Source organism: Lynx rufus, unplaced genomic scaffold (genome assembly GCF_022079265.1).
Source record: "Lynx rufus isolate CCGP_SWC_20201006 ecotype Redwood Valley unplaced genomic scaffold, mLynRuf1.p SCAF_7, whole genome shotgun sequence".
Taxonomy (NCBI): Eukaryota; Metazoa; Chordata; class Mammalia; order Carnivora; family Felidae; genus Lynx; species Lynx rufus.
This window is the reverse complement of record NW_025814889.1, coordinates 55082061-55099183: the sequence shown is the minus strand read 5'-3', so window position 1 is coordinate 55099183 and position 17123 is coordinate 55082061. Positions and strand designations below refer to the sequence as shown.

General features: G+C 38.6%; 1 protein-coding gene and 2 non-coding genes across 4 annotated transcripts in view; 1 reads left to right on the top strand and 2 right to left on the bottom strand.

The window, feature by feature from the left end:
* RECQL (RecQ like helicase) overlaps positions 1–17123 on the top strand; it is a 56747-nt gene that overhangs the window by 38032 nt on the left and 1592 nt on the right. For both annotated transcript variants that reach the window (XM_047065956.1, XM_047065957.1), the window contains exons 7-13: positions 3285–3451; positions 4178–4259; positions 5463–5611; positions 5701–5818; positions 6345–6483; positions 8408–8499; positions 16651–16870. In XM_047065956.1, coding sequence (XP_046921912.1) covers positions 3285–3451; positions 4178–4259; positions 5463–5611; positions 5701–5818; positions 6345–6483; positions 8408–8499; positions 16651–16870 — 967 coding nt within the window. The remainder of the gene's footprint in view (positions 1–3284; positions 3452–4177; positions 4260–5462; positions 5612–5700; positions 5819–6344; positions 6484–8407; positions 8500–16650; positions 16871–17123) is intronic.
* On the bottom strand, positions 13459–13531 carry TRNAK-UUU (transfer RNA lysine (anticodon UUU)). Its single transcript has one exon. It is a non-coding gene; the product is annotated as a tRNA-Lys (tRNA).
* On the bottom strand, positions 16347–16449 carry LOC124502759 (U6 spliceosomal RNA). The gene has a single exon (XR_006960020.1). It is a non-coding gene; the product is annotated as a U6 spliceosomal RNA (small nuclear RNA).

Below are 17123 nucleotides of genomic sequence, written 5' to 3'. Positions count from 1 at the left end.
TGCTGTCAGTGCACAGCCCGATGTGGAGCTCTATCTCACGAACTGCAAGATAATGACCTGAGCCAAAATCAAGAGACAGATGTTTAACCGACTGAGCCACCCAGGTACACATGGAATTGTTTTCTTAATTTCTCTAATAGTCTATTAATAGTATATAGAAACACAACTTATTTTTGTGTATTCATTTTGTGTTTTGCAAACTTTCTTTAAATAGTGACAGTTTTACTTATTCTCTTTTAATTTGGATACTGTTTATTCTTTTTCTTGCCTAATTTCTCTGGCTAGGACTTCTAATACTGTGTTGGATAAGAGTAGTGAGAGTGGGTATCCTTGTCTTGTTCCTGAGCGAGAAGAAAAGGTTGGAACTAATAAGCTTGAGAGGAGGGTCTTTGTGGAGCTGAAGCTCAGACCTCTGAGGAGGCACAGCTACCTGGTGCTGGAGCCTCTTAATGGAGGCAGAGGTGAGGTGGACCTGTGATGAAGCTGGTTCTTCAAAGTTTGGAAAAACTGTATTTGGCTGCTACTACAAAGAGACAGTGCTGGTATAGGGATGAAGAAGCCTTGCTGGGTGACATTCTTGAGAACACAGGCAAGCCCACAGGAAGCAAAAAGGAAGGAGCAAGACCCTAGTACTTCCCTTAGCCTTGTAGTCTAGGGCCAGCTGGCAAAGCAGAAAGATAGTGTGCACATTCCCTGCATCAGCACTGCAAACAGTGTATCAAAAGGTGGAGTTGGAGTTGTGAACAAATAATGTAATAGCTAGTCCATCATCCTTGGTTTATCCTACTCCTTTTTTCTTTTTTTAATTTTTTAATTATTTTTGAGAGTGAGAGAGACAGAGCATGAGTGGGGGAGGGGCAGAGAGAGAAGCAGACACAGAATCAGAAGTAGGCTCCAGACTCTGAGCTGTCAGCACAGGGCCCGATGTGGGGCTCCAACTCACGGACTGCAAGATCATGACCTGAGACGAAGCTGGACGCTCAACCGAGTGAGCCACCCAGGCGCCCCGGTTTATCCTACTTCTGCAGATCCAGTCCATCACCAAGTCCTATCAACTCTGCCTCTAAAGTGAATCTCAAGTTTGTCCTCTTCTCTTTGTCCTGTTGCCTCTTAGGTACACCTGGGCTCCTTTCCCCTGACCTACTACAATGATTCCCTAACTAGTCTGTGATTCCAGTCTTACCCTTTTACAGTTCATTCTTCATACAGCAACCAAAGTGATCTTTTCTAAGTATAAATCAAATCCTGTTACTTCCCTTCCTAAACTACCCAGCAGATTCTCTTTGTACTTAGAATAAATTCCATATTCCTGACCAAGGTCCATAAGGTGACATGTGGTCTGTCCTTTGTTTACCTCTCTCCAATTTCCTATTCTTCCTCCCTCCCTCGTTATACTTCCATTACACTGGGCTTACCACTCTGAGCCCTTCTCACTCTCTGATAATAACATATTTATTGGTTTACTCTTTGTTTTGTCTGGTTCTTTGCTTGAATCGTTCCATTTGCAAAACGGCTTTGTCTTGTTCACCACTTAACATTCAGTTCCTGAAGACATGCTTGGCACAAATGGATGAATCTTGGGCTCTTTCCCTCCCCTTCTCTCCCCTTTTCCCCACCCCGCATCCCCCAGAGCCCATATCCCAATAGTTACCAGGACCTATCGGGCTTTGGTTCTTGGGTTTGTATTCAGTCTTTTCTTTCTGCTCTATCCTCAGTGTCATGCCTTGTTTCCTATTCTTAGTGGGTTTCTGGTTTGCTGCTGCCATCTCTTGACTGATCTCCATTTCTTTATGTTTTGTCTCTTCCAGCCCATACCTTTGCACTCATGCCAAAACATGAGTCTATTTATAACCCTTTTATGCTTCAAAAATTTCCTATAGGATAAAGTCCTAGTTCTTAGAATCAACTATGTTGTTCCCAGTCTTACTTAAACTTGCCTTCCTGTACTCTTCAGTGTAACAGTATCAGTTAAGGTGCAGGCAGGAAAGCAGAGCCATTGTGAATGGCAGGTGATCAGGGATTTATTCTAGGAAGCAGACCCTGCACAACTGTGTGAAGAGCAGGGAAAGAGAAGGTGTGAAAGAGGTGGAGGATGGTCTCTGATTTCCTGAAGCCCTGGTGTGGGAGGACCAACTGGAGCTTGTAGGGAGGTCTGCAACTGGCATGGCTGGGGCCAGAGGGTACACAGACAGGAAGCTTGTGAGAGGTCTCTGGTAAGCTCTCTCTGAGTAGCTGTCAGCTCTGTGAGCCTGCTGCCTGCCAGGCATCCAGTGGGGACTGGTGATGGGTAAGACCTACAGTTGGGAATAAGAGCTGAAGGAGGAGTGGAAAAAAACTAGGACAAGTTAGAACTGGCTGGGCCCCTCTGCATCTATCTGTCCCTCATCTTATCTGCCTGGAAAGATCTTCAGAGAGTAATGGCAACTGGTTCACTTCTGCCTGCCACACCTTGTACACGTTTGTTCCTTTTTTGGTCTAGTTCTAGCGTGGATCCATACAGGGAATGTGGTTACCAGCTTACTGGAGTTGACAGTAATACATCCAGCTCGACACCCTGTGGGTTGGTCTGACTGACCTGCTTGCTGTTTTTGGAATATGCTAAGTAATTTCATGCCAGTGTATTTGCGGTGTAAGTGCTGTTTTCTCTGCCTGGTGTTTTCTTCTACCCTTCCTAGTAACTTCTGCTTGTCTTCAAGACCCAACTCACATGTTACCTCCTTGAAACCTTCACGACTTCCCCAGCAGTGACCTTCTCCTCTATTTTCATAGTCCTCTAGCTTTGCAGTTAGCAGTTTCTACCACAGTTCTCTTCTACTTTCTGCAAAGAGTTAATTACATAAGGACAACTTACCTAGTGATTTAAGTGTTGATGACAAATATGAGCCCAGAATGGTTTCCTGGAAATACATTCTATAAAAACTAGTGCCCTCACCAAAATTTTTCTGGTCTGAATTTGCCACACTTGCATGATAGTGTTGGTAGAAGGAGTTTGCCTGATGGCCTCTTTTGTCTCTTGTTTGTTGTGAGAGATTCACACACTGTGGCCACTCCCACTGCCTCTTAAATCCACTAGTCAGAGGTTGTAGACCAGTGCACAGCTTACTGGAAATGTGTGGGTTTTCTCTCTTCAACAGGGAGTTCTACCTGTGGCCAAGAACAGTGTTTCTGAAGAGCCAGGGAAAAGTCTCCTACAGCCTGCCTACTCAGAAAGGCCAGGCAGCACATGCTGGATATATACTGCTTACATGTAGAAAGTGGGCCACTTTGTATGTTTTCTTTTCCAGATTACAAGGCACTGGGTATCTTGAAGCGGCAGTTCCCTAACACGGCCCTAATCGGGCTGACGGCAACCGCAACTAGCCATGTTTTGAAGGATGCCCAGAAAATACTGTGTGTGGAAAAGTGTTTTACTTTCACAGCTTCTTTTAATCGGCCAAATCTTTATTATGAGGTGTGTAACTTTTATGTCAATGTATTACTTTCATGAAGGATTACAGCAGAGGTTACCTTTTCATTATGTTTATAAGTAACAGGTAACTCTGTTTAAAAGTTTTTAAAATGAGGAAGTGATGAGAAGCATATTCATTGATTCGTGCTTTCTTCTGTATCTCTTTTGCTGCATAATCCTTTGCTGGGTTAAATAAAAGACATTGCCTTGTGAAGTTGATGCACATTATTGTGCAAGGATGGAGGGAAGATTGATGCCAAGGACCCTAACTACATCTCTATTGAAGTTAATTACAAAATAGTTCAAGATTAATATACCATTTGCTAATACTCTATTCAGATTATGTGACATGTTTTTTCTTTCTAATTTCCTGAATGTGTGTGTGTGTGTGTGTGTGTGTGTATTATATCCTTTTAAGAATAGATAATATTTTTCTGAGTCTCCATTCAAGTTATTTATGCCATGGTTTATGTTTTTATAAAAGTAGCATCAAAAAATAAAAAGGTCTCCATCTTTACAAGTTCACTGCTTCTGTGCCTTCTTATTCCTGGCAAATTCAAAACCTAGGATCAAGAACAGCCTGGGAGGTGGCAGGGTCAGGAGAGGTGAATGAAAGAGCAAGGAAAAGGCACTATGCCTATAAAAGATTGGCACCCTGAAAGTTGTAAGTCAATGTTTACATGGATGGTACTCATTAATTTACTTTGTAATAAGTTAGCTTTCTCTTAGATTCGGCAGAAGCCCTCCAACACTGAAGATTTTATCGAGGATATTGTAAAGCTCATCAATGGGAGATACAAAGGGCAATCAGGTAATACAAAAACAACTTTGAAGACTGAGAGAAAAGTTTCAAAAAGTAATATCATACTGATTTACTGATGAATGATTAGCCACCAAAAATATTAGTGCATGGCAGAAGATATTTGAAAATGTTATGTTAAAATTAATTTGCTTGGTGGGGGCGCCTGGGTAGTTCATTTGGTTAAGCGTCCAACTTTGGCTCAGGTCATGATCTCATGGTTTGCAGGTTTGAGCCCTGCGTTGGGCTCTGTGCTGATAGCTCAGAGCCTGGAGCCTGCTTTGGATTCTGTGTCTCCCTCTTTCTGTGCACTGCAACCCTCCCCCCCCCCCCCCCCCCCCGCCACTGCCACTCATGCTCTGTGTTTCTCTCTCAAAAATAAACATTAAAAAATTTTAAAAAAATTAATTTGCTTGGTGATCTTAGAAATTGGGTGTGTCATTTACTAATGGGATGGATTATAAGAGTCATAAAACTATTTATTTTTGTTTATTTGCACCTAATTGCTTTAAGTAGTCATTAGTGGACCTAATGGCATAATGCTAATTATCAACAGCACATTTAGTTAATTATCCACTGTGTATTAGAAGGTTAAGCACTGACTTTCTGAATGGATGTAAAATAGTCCTTGATAGCAAAGGACAATTAAAGAATAAATAGTGCACATTGAGTGAGGTATCTGTAGATGGAGTTGAGAGTATTTCTGTTTCCTGGATTAATGCACAGATGAGCATTACTGAAGCACAGAGTTTGTGTAAAGGTAGCATTTCAAAGCTGTTCTACAGATTTTCAGGAGACATTAATGAGTACCCAGGGTAAAAGGAGCTCCAGGGTCAAATAAGTTTGAGAAAATCTGCAGCTATTTAGCCTCTTGGAGCTTCATGGGGTATACCAGCACATTAGAGGTTCTGGCCAGTCCTGCAAATATAGAGAGAAACCTGTTCAATGCAGTGATTCCCAAACTCCTTTGCACATGAAACTTTTCACATCATACTTGAGAGAAAAAAAGAGGTAATGGGAACCAAAACTCGTGGCCCAGGGCTTATTTCTGTTTTAGAGCAAGCTGCTGATCAAATCTTGAATTATATCAGAAAGTCATTATGTATTCAAGACCTTGGCATTTTTTCCTAAATCTTTTTCCCTCATGCGTTGTGTTAATCAGTATCTTGAATATGTGTGTATATATACCTAACAATTGGACATATTTTATTACAGGAATCATATATTGCTTTTCTCAGAAAGACTCTGAGCAAGTTACAGTTAGTTTACAGAAACTGGGAATTCAGGCAGGTGCATACCATGCCAATATGGAACCAGAAGATAAGACCAAGGTTCATAGAAGATGGTCAGCCAATGAAATTCAGGTTAAGTATATATCTTCAACAGCATCCTCATTAACATTTAAAAATATTTTAAGTTTATATAATTAATATAAAATGTTAAAACATTTTAGGTGGTGGTGGCCACGGTTGCATTTGGTATGGGAATTGATAAACCAGATGTGAGATTTGTTATCCATCATTCAATGAGTAAATCTATTGAAAATTATTACCAAGAGAGTGGACGTGCAGGTATGTGTAACTTCTAACCAGAGGGAACTTTTAACAAAGCTTTTCCAGAAAACACATTATATATGTTTAATAATTCTGTATTTTAAATCTTTAGTAGCTAGTATTTTTTAGAACAATGAAGTCATTTTTACAGTTTTATACTTTTTTGGTACTTATGTATTTGTGTGCTTATTTTACTTGTATTGGAGTGTTATGAATTGTTTCCTATGTTTTCTAAGATAATTTGATGTCTATCTTTAACTTCTGAATTTTTAATTAGTGGCTTCAAATTGATAACTTCAATAATTGGATTATTTATGCACATATTTTTTTTACTAATAAAGCTGATTGTTGATAGCTCTCATTAGTTGGTTTTTCTTTTTATAATTTCAGGGCAGCTGTTACAAATTAACTTGCACATATCTGAAATTTCTAGATGTGATATATTTAGACTGTGAAGCATTGCCAGCTAATTTTATATATATTATTTTTGCATATTTTGAAATTTTCAAGTAATTATGCAATCTCAAGACTTCTCACACTACAGGTCGAGATGACATGAGGGCGGACTGTATTTTGTATTATGGCTTTGGAGATATATTCAGAATAAGTTCAATGGTGGTGATGGAAAATGTGGGACAACAGAAGCTTTATGAGATGGTGTCGTACTGTCAAAACATAAGCAAGTAAGCCACATACCTTTTTATAACTTGTCATTTAAAAATAAGCACAACATGAAAGTCTGGGAAATTACTTTGGATACTTGCTCAGTAAGTAAATACACTGGTAGAATATCAAGTACAAACCTATAAAAGCAAATGTCTAAAGGGTGGGAACCAGTACGTGAACCCTCAGGATCTGCCTTAATTCCAAAAAATGTATTCTCTCTATTTGATAATCCTCCAAAACTTTCATTGGAGTTTTTTTTTTTGTTTGTTTGTTTCTTTAAGTAAAACAAGTATACTGAGATGCTGATTTTCTTTCAATTGAAGAATAATTGAAGTACAATATTGTATCCGTTTCAGGAGTACAACATAGTGATTCAGTATTCTCATATATCACAAAATGGTCACCACAATAATTCTAGTTACCCTCTGTCACCCTACAGAGTTGGTACAATATTATGGACTATACATTAGATCCCCCTGTCATCTCTATTTTATTTATAACTAGAAGATTGTACCTCTTAATCCCCTTCATGTATTTCATCCATCCCCACTTTTATTGAAAATTTTGATACAAATTCACAGTGAGTTCAAGCCTTTTCTCTCTGGCACTGACATACAGCTACATGCTTTACCAGTTGTGAAAAGGTATTTATGATAGGCATTTTGAGAGCTGAGCTCTGTAACATGTACCATCTTACCAGCTGATGGGTTGATGAAATAATTGAGAGCAGGGTTAAGTTTCTCCTTACTAAATAAAATTTAAATCTAGGATGGTTTTAGTTAAAGCATATAGTTCCTTGGTGGCTTTTCAGTATTAGTCATCTTTGTACTCTTATTGCCCATCATGTAAAATGGACTCAAAATTTTTGAACTGATAGGCAGCTATCGAACAGTGACAGAAAACGTCATTTCTTCCTGTAGGTGGTACAATAATCTAGTTAAAGAAGTAAGAAAATGAAAATTTTCTTAGATATCCAATAGATATCAAGAAGCATATTTGGGGGTTTAGAGTCAAATACAAGAAACTACTAAGATACAAGAAACTGCTTTGCTATCAGGAAGATTCTTTTAATAGTTCCCAAATATTGAATCTCAAGGGAATCTCAGACAACTTCTGAAAGCAGTGTTTATCAAGTATATATGGAAAAAAAATATGTGATAGGCAGAATAGTCTCCCAAAGATGTCTACATTCAAATTCCTGGCAACTGTAAATTAACCTTCCATGGCAAAAGGGAATTAAGACTGCAAATGGAATTAAGGTTGCTAATGAGCTGACCTTAAAATAGGGATATAACTCTGGGTTGTTTGTGTGGATCCAGTATAATCATAAGGGTACTTAATTGTGGAATGAAGCAAGAAAGGTTAGAATGATATTCATTGGCTTTGGAGATGGAGGAAAGTGGGGCATGAACCAAGGAATTCAGGCAGTCTCTAGGAATCAGAAAGGACAAGGAAACAGATTCTCCCCTAAAGCCTCCAGAAGAAATCCATCCCTGCTGATACTCTGATTTTAAGCCAGTAAAAACCATATCAGACTTCTCATGTATAGAAATGTAAGACAATAAATTTGTGTTAAGCCACTAGATGTGTGGTAATGTTATGACAGCAATAGGAAACTAATATAATATATAACTCTGTTTTGAAATAGGAATTCTTGGGGTGCCTGGGTGGTTCAGTCAGTTAAGTGTCTGACTTCAGCTCAGATCATGATCTCACGGTTCAGGGGTTTGAGCCCCGCATCAGGCTCTGCGATGACAGCTCAGAGCCTGGAGCCTGCTTCGGATTCTGTGTCTCCCTCTCTTTCTGCCTCTCCCCCATTCGCACTCTGTCTTCCTCTCAAAAATAAATAAACATTAAAAAAAATAAATTAATTAAAAAAGAAATAGGAATTCTTAAAACTTACTAGGTCATTTAATAATGTATATATCAATGTGTTTGCAGGTGTCGCCGTGTATTGATAGCTCAACATTTTGATGAAGTATGGAATTCAGAAGCATGCAACAGAATGTGTGATAACTGTTGTAAAGACATTTGTGAGTTCATGTTTTTTTTTTTAATTTTTTAATTTTTTAAAGTTTATTTTGAGAGAGACAGAGCATGAGCAGGGGAGGGGCAGAGAGAGAGCAAGAATCCCAAGCAGGCTGTATAGAGTCAGCACAGAGCCCGGCATGGGGTTTGATCTCACAAAACTGTGAGATCATGACCTGAGCCGAAATCAAGAGTCCGATGTTTAACTGACTGAGCTACCCAGGCGCCCCTGAGTTCTCTGTCTATTGAAGTACAGTTGACCCATAATGTTATATTAGTTTCAAGTATATGGCATAGAAATTCGATAAGTCTATATATTGTGCTGTGCCAGGTACCAGTGTAGCTACCATCTGTCACCATGCAATGCTATTACAGTTCCATTGACTATATTCTCTGTACTGTACCTTTCATCCCCATGACTTATTCATTCCATAACTGGAAGCTTGTACTCCCACTCCCCTTCACCCATTTTCCCCATCCCTCTACCTCCTTCCCCTCTGGCAAACATCATTTTGTTTTCTATATTTATGGGTCAGTTTTTGCTTTCTGCTTATTCCTTTATTTTTTAGATTCTACATATAAGTAAAATCCTGTAGTATTTAACTTATTTCACTTAGCATAATACCCTCTCGATCCATTCATGTTTTTGCAAATGGCAAGATCTTTTATATGGCTGAGTAATATTCCATTGTGTGTATATTCCATTGTGGTAATGGACACTTGGGTTGCTACCATATCTTGGCTTTAAACATAGGATTACATCTATCTTTTCAAATTAATGTTTTTGGTTTTGGGGGGTAAATACTTGGTTGTAGAATTACTGGATCATGTGGTAGTTCCATTTTTAATTTTTTGAGGAAGCTCTATACTGTTTTCCACAGCGGCTACACCAGTTTGCATTGCTACCAACAATGCACAAGGTTCCCTTTTCTGTCCATACTTGCTAACACTTGTTTCTTATGTTGTTGATTTTGGCCATTCTGACAGGTGTGGGGTGATATTGTGGTTTGATCACTGTGGGTTTGATTTGCATTTCCCTAATGATTAGTGAGCATCTTTTCATGTGTCTCTTGACTATTTGTAGGTCTTCTTTGGGAGAGTGTCTATTCAGGTCTTCTCATTTTTTCATTGGATTATTTTTTTGGTGTTGAGTTGTATAAGTTCTTTATATATTTTGGATACTAACCCTTTATCGACTATATCATTTGCAAGTATCTTCTCCGATTCAGTAGGTTGTCTTTCAGTTTTGTCGATGTTTTTCTTCACTGTGCAAAGCTTTTTATTTTGTTGTGGTCCCAATAATTGTGCTTTTGTGTCCCTTGCACGAGAAGACATAGCCAGAAAAATGTTGCTATGGCTGATGTTAAAGAAATTACTGTTTATGTTCTCTTCTGGCATTTTATGGTAACAGGTCTCACGTTTAGGCCTTAAATCCATTTTTAGTTTGTTTTTGTGTATGCTGTAAGAAAGTGGTCCAGTTTTCCCAATACCACTTATTGAAGAGACTATTGTATATTCTTGCATCCTTTGTCATAGATTGACCATATATATAAGCATGGGTTTATTTCTGGCCTATTCTGTTCCATTGATCTGTTTTTGTGTCAGTACATTATATTTTTAATTTTTTTTCTTAATGTTTATTTATTTTTGACAGAGAGAGACAGAGACAGAGCATGAGTTGGGGAGGGGCAGAGAGAGGGAGACCCAGAATTTGAAGCAGGGTCCAGGCTCTGAGCTGTCAGCACAGAGCCCAACACAGGGCCTGAACTCACAGACTGCGAGATCATGACCTGAGCCGAAGTCAGACTCTCAACCGACTGAGACACCCAGGTGCCCCAACGTTATTTTGATTATTACAAGTTTGTCGTATATCTTGAAATCTGGGATTTGAAATCTAGCTTTATTCTTCTTTCTCAAGATTTCTCTGGCTATTTGAGGTCTTCGTGGTCCCATACAAATTTTAGGATTATTTCTAGTTCTGTGAAAAATGCTCTTGGTATTTTCATAGAGATTACACTGAATCTGTAGATTGCTTTGTGTAGTAGGTATTTTACCAGTATTCTTCCAATCCATGAGCATTGAGCATCTTTCCATTTGCTTTTGTAATCTTCAATTTCTTTCATCAGTGTTTTGTAGTTTTCGGAGTACAGGGTCTTTCGCCTCCTTGGTTAAGTTTATTCCTGGGTATTTTATTATGTTCGGTGCAATTGTAAATGGAATTGTGTTTTTAATTTATCTTTCTGCTACTTCGTTATTAGCATATAGAAACGTAGCTGATGTGTATTGTTTCCTGCAACTTTACTGAATTCATTTACTCTAATTGCTTGTAAATGCAGTCTTTAAGGTTTTCTATGTATAGTATTATGTCACCTGCAAATAGTGACATTTTAGTTTATTCCTTACTAATATTGGTTTCTTTTTCTTGTCTGAATGCTGTGGCTAATAATGAAAGTGGTGAGAGTGGACATCCTTATCTTGCTCCTGACCTTAGAGGAAAAGCTCTCAGCTTTTCACGATTGAGTGTAATTTTAGCTCTAGATACTTCATGTATGGCCTTTGTTATGTTGAGGTATGTTCCTTTAAACCTTTGTTGAGTTTTTGTCATGAACAGATGTTGAATTTTGTCAAATGCTTTTCCCACATCTATTGAAATCATCATATGGTTTTTACTCTACCTATTGTAAAAGAGTATCACATTGATTGATTTGCAAATATTGAGACATCCATGTATCCCCAGAATAAATTCCACTTCATCCTGGTGAATGATCCTTTTAATGTATTGCTGAATGTGGTTTGCTGATATTTTGTTGAGGATTTTTGCATCTATGTGCATTGCTGATAATGGCCTGTATACAGCTTTCTTTTTAGGTGTTGTCTTTGTCTGGCTTGGCATCAGGGTAATTCTGGCCTCATGGAATGTATTTGGAAGCTTTCCTTCCTCTTCTAGTTTTTGGTATAGTTTGAGAATAGGTATTAACTCCTTTTCATATGTTTGGTAGATTTCACCTGTGAGCCCATCTGGTCTTGGACCTCTGTTGATTGTTAAAAACGTTTTTGTTTTTGTTTTTGTTTACGTAGGATCCATACCGAGTGTGGAGCCTAACACGCGGCTTGAACTCACAACCCTGAGATCAAGCCCTGGTCTGAGATCAAGAGCTGGACTCCTGAGCCAGCCAGGTTCCCCTGTTGGTAGTTTTTTTTTAGTAATAAAAAACTTCCATATTATTACTAGTAATTGGTCTGTTCAGACTTCCATTTTCCCTTATTCACTTTTGGAAAATTGTACATTTCTAGGAATTTACCCATTTCTTCTAGGTTGTCCAATTTGTTGGCACATGATTTTTCATATTCTGTTACAATCTTTTGTATGTGGTGTCAGTTACTTCACTTTCATTTTTTTTTGTTGTTGTTGTTTGTTTGTTTGTTTGTTTGTTTTGTTTTGAGAGAATCTCAAGCAGGCTCCACACTGGGTGGAAGTCCTCTTTTGTTTTTTGTTGATGAGTGGTGGGGTTAAGGTTTAGCAATTTCGTTTATCTTTCCAAAGACCCAGTTCTTAGCTTACTTGATCTTTTTCTTTGTTTAGAGTCTATTTCTGATTTGATCTTCATTATTTCCTTTCTTCTATTTACCTTGGGTTTTGTTCTTTTTCTAGTTCTTTTCTTTCTAGTTCCTTTAGGTATAAAGCAGATTGTTTATGGAGATTTTTCTTGTCTTGAGGTAGTCGTTATAAATTTACCTCTTAAAACTGCTTTTGCTGTTTCCCAAAGATTTTGGGCAGTTGTGTTTTCATTTTCATTGTCTCCATGTATTTTTTAAATTTCTTCTTTCTTTGCTTACCTGTTGATTGGGTAGTATCATGTTGTTTAGCCTCCACATGTTTGTGTTTTTCTTGTGACTGATTTCTAGTTTCATGCTGTTGTGGTTGGAAAAGCTGCATGATATGATTTCCATCTTTTAAATTTATCGAGTTATTTTTATTTTGTCCTCTAATATGATCTGTCCTAGAGATGTGTCCCATGTGCACTGTGTATTCTGTTTTTGGATGGAATGTTCTATCTATATCTGTTATGTCCATCCAGTCCAATGTGTCATTCAAAGACAGTTGACCGACTGCCTGGATGATCCATCCATTGATGTAAGTGGTGTGTTAAAGTTCCGTACCATTATTGTATTACTATCAGTTTCTCTCTTTGGTTATGTGTGTTTTATGTATTTCGATGCTCCTGTGTTGGGTGTGTAGATATGTACACTTGTTATATCTTGTTGGATTGGTACCATTATCATTATGTAATACCCGTCTTTGACTCTTTTTACAGTCTTTGTTTTAAAGCATATTTTGTCTGATATGTGTACTGTTACTCTGGCTTTTCTTTTTGCTTCCACTTGCATGATGTTTTTCTATCTCTTCATTCTGAATCTACATGTATCTTTAGGCCTGAAGTTAGTGTCTTATAGGCAAGATATAGATGGGTCTTGTTTTTTAAAATTTTTTTTTTTTAACATTTATTTATTTTTGAGACAGAGAGAGACAGAGCATGAGCAGGGGAGGGTCAGAGAGAGAGGGAGACACAGAATCCGAAACAGGCTCTAGGCTCTGAGCTGTCAACCCAGAGCCCGATGCGGGGCTCGAACTCACGGACCGCGAGGTCATGACCTGAGCCGAAGTCGGACGCCCAACCAACTGAGCCACCCAGGCGCCCCGGGTCTTGTTTTTTAAAAATCCATTCCACCACCCTATATCTTTTGAGTGAAACATTTAGACCATTTACATTTAAAGTAATTATTGATAGCTAGGTACTTACTGCCATTTTGTTGATCGTTTTCTGGTTATTTCTGTAGTTCTCTGTTCTTTTCTTGCTCTCTTTGTGATTGATGACTTTCTGAGGTGTTATATTTGGCTTTCTATTTTAAAATATTTTTTCACATCTTTTTGACTTTTTATTGTCTTATTTTTTTAATCTCTATGCCGAACATGGGGTTTGAACTCACAACCCCAAGATCAAAAGTCTCACACTCTACCCACTGAGCCAGCCCAGCACCCCTAATTTTTACATTTCTTTTTACTTTGAGTCAGCACAATGTTATATTTGTTTCAGATATACAACATAATGATTCAACAACTATAAGTTATGCTGTGCCCATCACAAGTGTAGTTACGGTCACCATGCAACACTGTTACAGTACCATTGACTATATTCTGTATACTGTACTTTTTCCTTTTTTTTTTTTTAACCTATTACAGGTTTTGTGTTTATGGTTATCATGAGGTTCATATGTAACATTCTAAGTATAAAGCAGTATATATGAATATATATGCATATATATTTATATATGAATATTATATATAATATATATTTATATATAAACATAAATATATGCATATATATTCATATATAATATGAATATATATGAATATATATTCATATATTATATGAATATATATTCATATATAATATGAAAGTTTACTCACTTGATATTGGCCAACAGATCCCTTGTTCTATCCTCATTTTAAAAAATTCTTTATTTTTGCTGTTTAGCTTTGAGTGCATTACCCTGTCTTCTAAATCACTGATCTGTTCTGTATCCATTAATCACTATTTGATTCCCTCTAATGAATTTTTCATTTCAGTTATTCTTCAACTCTGGTTGTTTATATTTTTCAGTTCTTTGTTGAAGTGCTGAGTTTTCCCATTCTTCAGTCCAGTGAGCATCTTTAAGATCATTACTTTAAGCTCTTCCATTAGGCATATTGCTCTTCTCTGTTTTATTGTTTTTGTGAGGTTTTGTCTTATCCTTTCATTTGGAGCATATTCCCTTGTTACCCCATCTTGCTTGACATGGTGTTTGTTTCTATGAATTAGGCAGAACTGCTACTTTTCCCAAACTTGAAGGAATGCTCTTGGTGTGTGGTGGTCCTCTGTGTTGACTGTATATGCCTGGTGACTTTTGTTGGCTGGCTGGAGCTGTGGCTGGCATGGGCTGGGGGTTTCACGGCACCCCATGGTGGGGCTGCCTTGGTGGGATGGCTGGAGCTTAAGTGGGTGTGGGCTGGGGCATTCCTGAGGCTCTTTGCAGAGACAGGTTGTCCTGGCAGGACAGCTGAAGCTGAAGTGGGTGTAGTCAGGAGTGGTTCTGGGGTTCTCCATGTAGAGGGCACCCTGGCAAGATGGCTGAAACTGAAGTGGGTGTAAGCTGGGGTGTTCTGGGATGTGCAGCAGGTGCTCTGGTTGTGGCAGGTGGAACTGAGGTGTATTGTTGGCTGGAGAGGTCCCTGGGTGCTTTGTGCAGGGGGCAACCTGGCAGGGCAGCTGGTAGTTGAAAGGGCATGGGCTGTGGCAGTTGTAGGGCTCTCTGAACAGATGGTTCCCTGGAAAGAAGCTGAAGTGGGTGCAAGCCAGGGTGTCCTGGCAGGGCAGGTGGAGCTGAAAATGGGCATCTACTGGGGTGCCTTAGAAAGCTTCCTGAAGCCAAAGCAGTGAGGGCCTAGAATGTTCCAAGGTGCTTTGTGCCTGCCTCAGTGTGGTGAGACAGGTGGAGCTGTAGCGAGCGTTGACCAGGACTTCCTGGTGTGCGCCACCATAGGGCTCTCTTGGTGGGACAGCTGGGGATGGTGTGGGTTAGGGGCCCAGGGCTCACTGAGGTGGTAGGTTGGTTAGGATGTCTGGACCCTGCTCCAGTCTATGCTGTCAAGGTGGTGGGAGGGTGCATAAACTGTGACACATATTAGATCTTCCAACCCAGAGAGAGTTGTAGCAGCTCCCCTCCCATTTAGCAGGGTTCACGGCTAGTTCCTTTATATTCTAGTTGCTCTTTTCAGCCGTGGCTTTTATTTTCTGTGTCTTAAGTGCAGATGAATCTGCTCCTGGTACATTACTATTCTCCTCACTGCAGTTTGCAGCATCAGGGGTGGGGTACCCTTGGTTACCATGTCTCTCTTGGTGTTCTGTGTGGTCTTTAGTTCAGTCAGTCCTCAGTTCTTCAAGAGGAATTGCCTATAAATAGGTGTAGATTTGGTGCACCCAGTTCAGGATCTTACTAAGTTGCCATCTTGGATTGGAACACTCCCTAGTTCATTGTTTTTAAATCTTTATAGGCTAACGTATATAGCTAGGACTACATGGGGGCAATTATTAGACACCAAAATGGATTAAGCAAGCTGTGACTAGCATTTTCTAGATTCAAAAGTAACAACTCAGTTTTAAAACAAAGGCAAAAGGAAAATTGGTATGTGAATGAATGTATTTTATGTTGCTATACTGAAGGCATGTTAAATGTTTATATGAAGGGAAAAGCTTAAATTCTTCTAAATGCTACTGCTATTTGTAAGAAAAGGCTAGTCACTAAGTCACTAATTAGGAAGAGAATTTATTGTAAAGGAGAGATTACAGTCCAATCATTTTTGATCCAGATAATGCGTAACTACTCATAAGATACTAATTTACCAGTGTTTTGGTGTTGTATTTTAACTCTTCTCATCCTGTGTGTTGTGTCCAAAGAGCGGGAATAACCAGTTCCCCCTCACAGAGTTCTGATGCCTTGGTGGGTGAAGATCACTTTAGTCTTAACTTTGCAGCTAGATAACCTTGTTTATGAGTTTATTATATTGTATTATACTGATCACATGAATAAGAGTCTGATACGTAAATCAGGGTGCTAGAATCAATAATTAGGAATATTTAACCAGGACGTTCTTGTCTCTAAATCAGTACCAAGGAAGCCATAGTTTTCAGAATATTAATGAGCACAAATTAGGTAAATACGATGAATAGACTGATTCTCTATAAATCTCTCAGGTCTGGCAGACACTTATTCCTAGAGCATACCCAAAGGCCTTCTGGTAACCAGCTGCTTTACATCACTGTAAATTAAACAATGCCTTTTATCCTTGCGCAGGGGCCATGCTAGTCTTCTCTGTATCATTCCAATTTTAGTACATGTGCTCCCGAAGCGAGCATGTAAATTCAACAATGTCTTATTGAGACTATAACTTAGGCTATTCCTCAAGTCTATCAGTAAACTAATTTTGGTTCAGAACAAAATAACACATCAGTGTTTAGGGTGGGTCATGTTGAGGATTCGTTTCAAACCAGTTTAACCACTTAGACTAGCTTGTCCTTGCTGTAATTTCTAGATCTCATTTGCCTGTCTCATTATAGCGTGTGAAGTAAAGAATGTAACAGCATACTGCAGAGATCTAATCAAGATTTTGAAGCAGGCAGAGGACCTGAATGAAAAGCTAACTCCACTGAAACTGATGGATTCTTGGATGGGAAAGGGGGCAGCAAAATTGAGAGTGGCAGGCGTTGCTCCTCCCCAACTTCCTCGTGAAGACCTGGAGAAAATTATTGCACACTTTCTTCTACAGCAGTATCTTAAGTATATACAGATCCATTTCTTGTCCTTTGGTGTTGTCTTTATGTTTCTCATAACTGCAACAAAGCAAGTGGTTTTCCAGTTGTCTCATGTGAAACTCTTTAATGCCATATAAAATTTACCTAATAAACTTTGATCATTGTATGTCAAAAAAAATACAACTTACAGAAAGTATTTTAATTTTTCACAAGTTTCATATTCCACATATTAAAATTATTGCACTTTTGGTTGTTTTTATAAATTTTAGTTTTTCTGT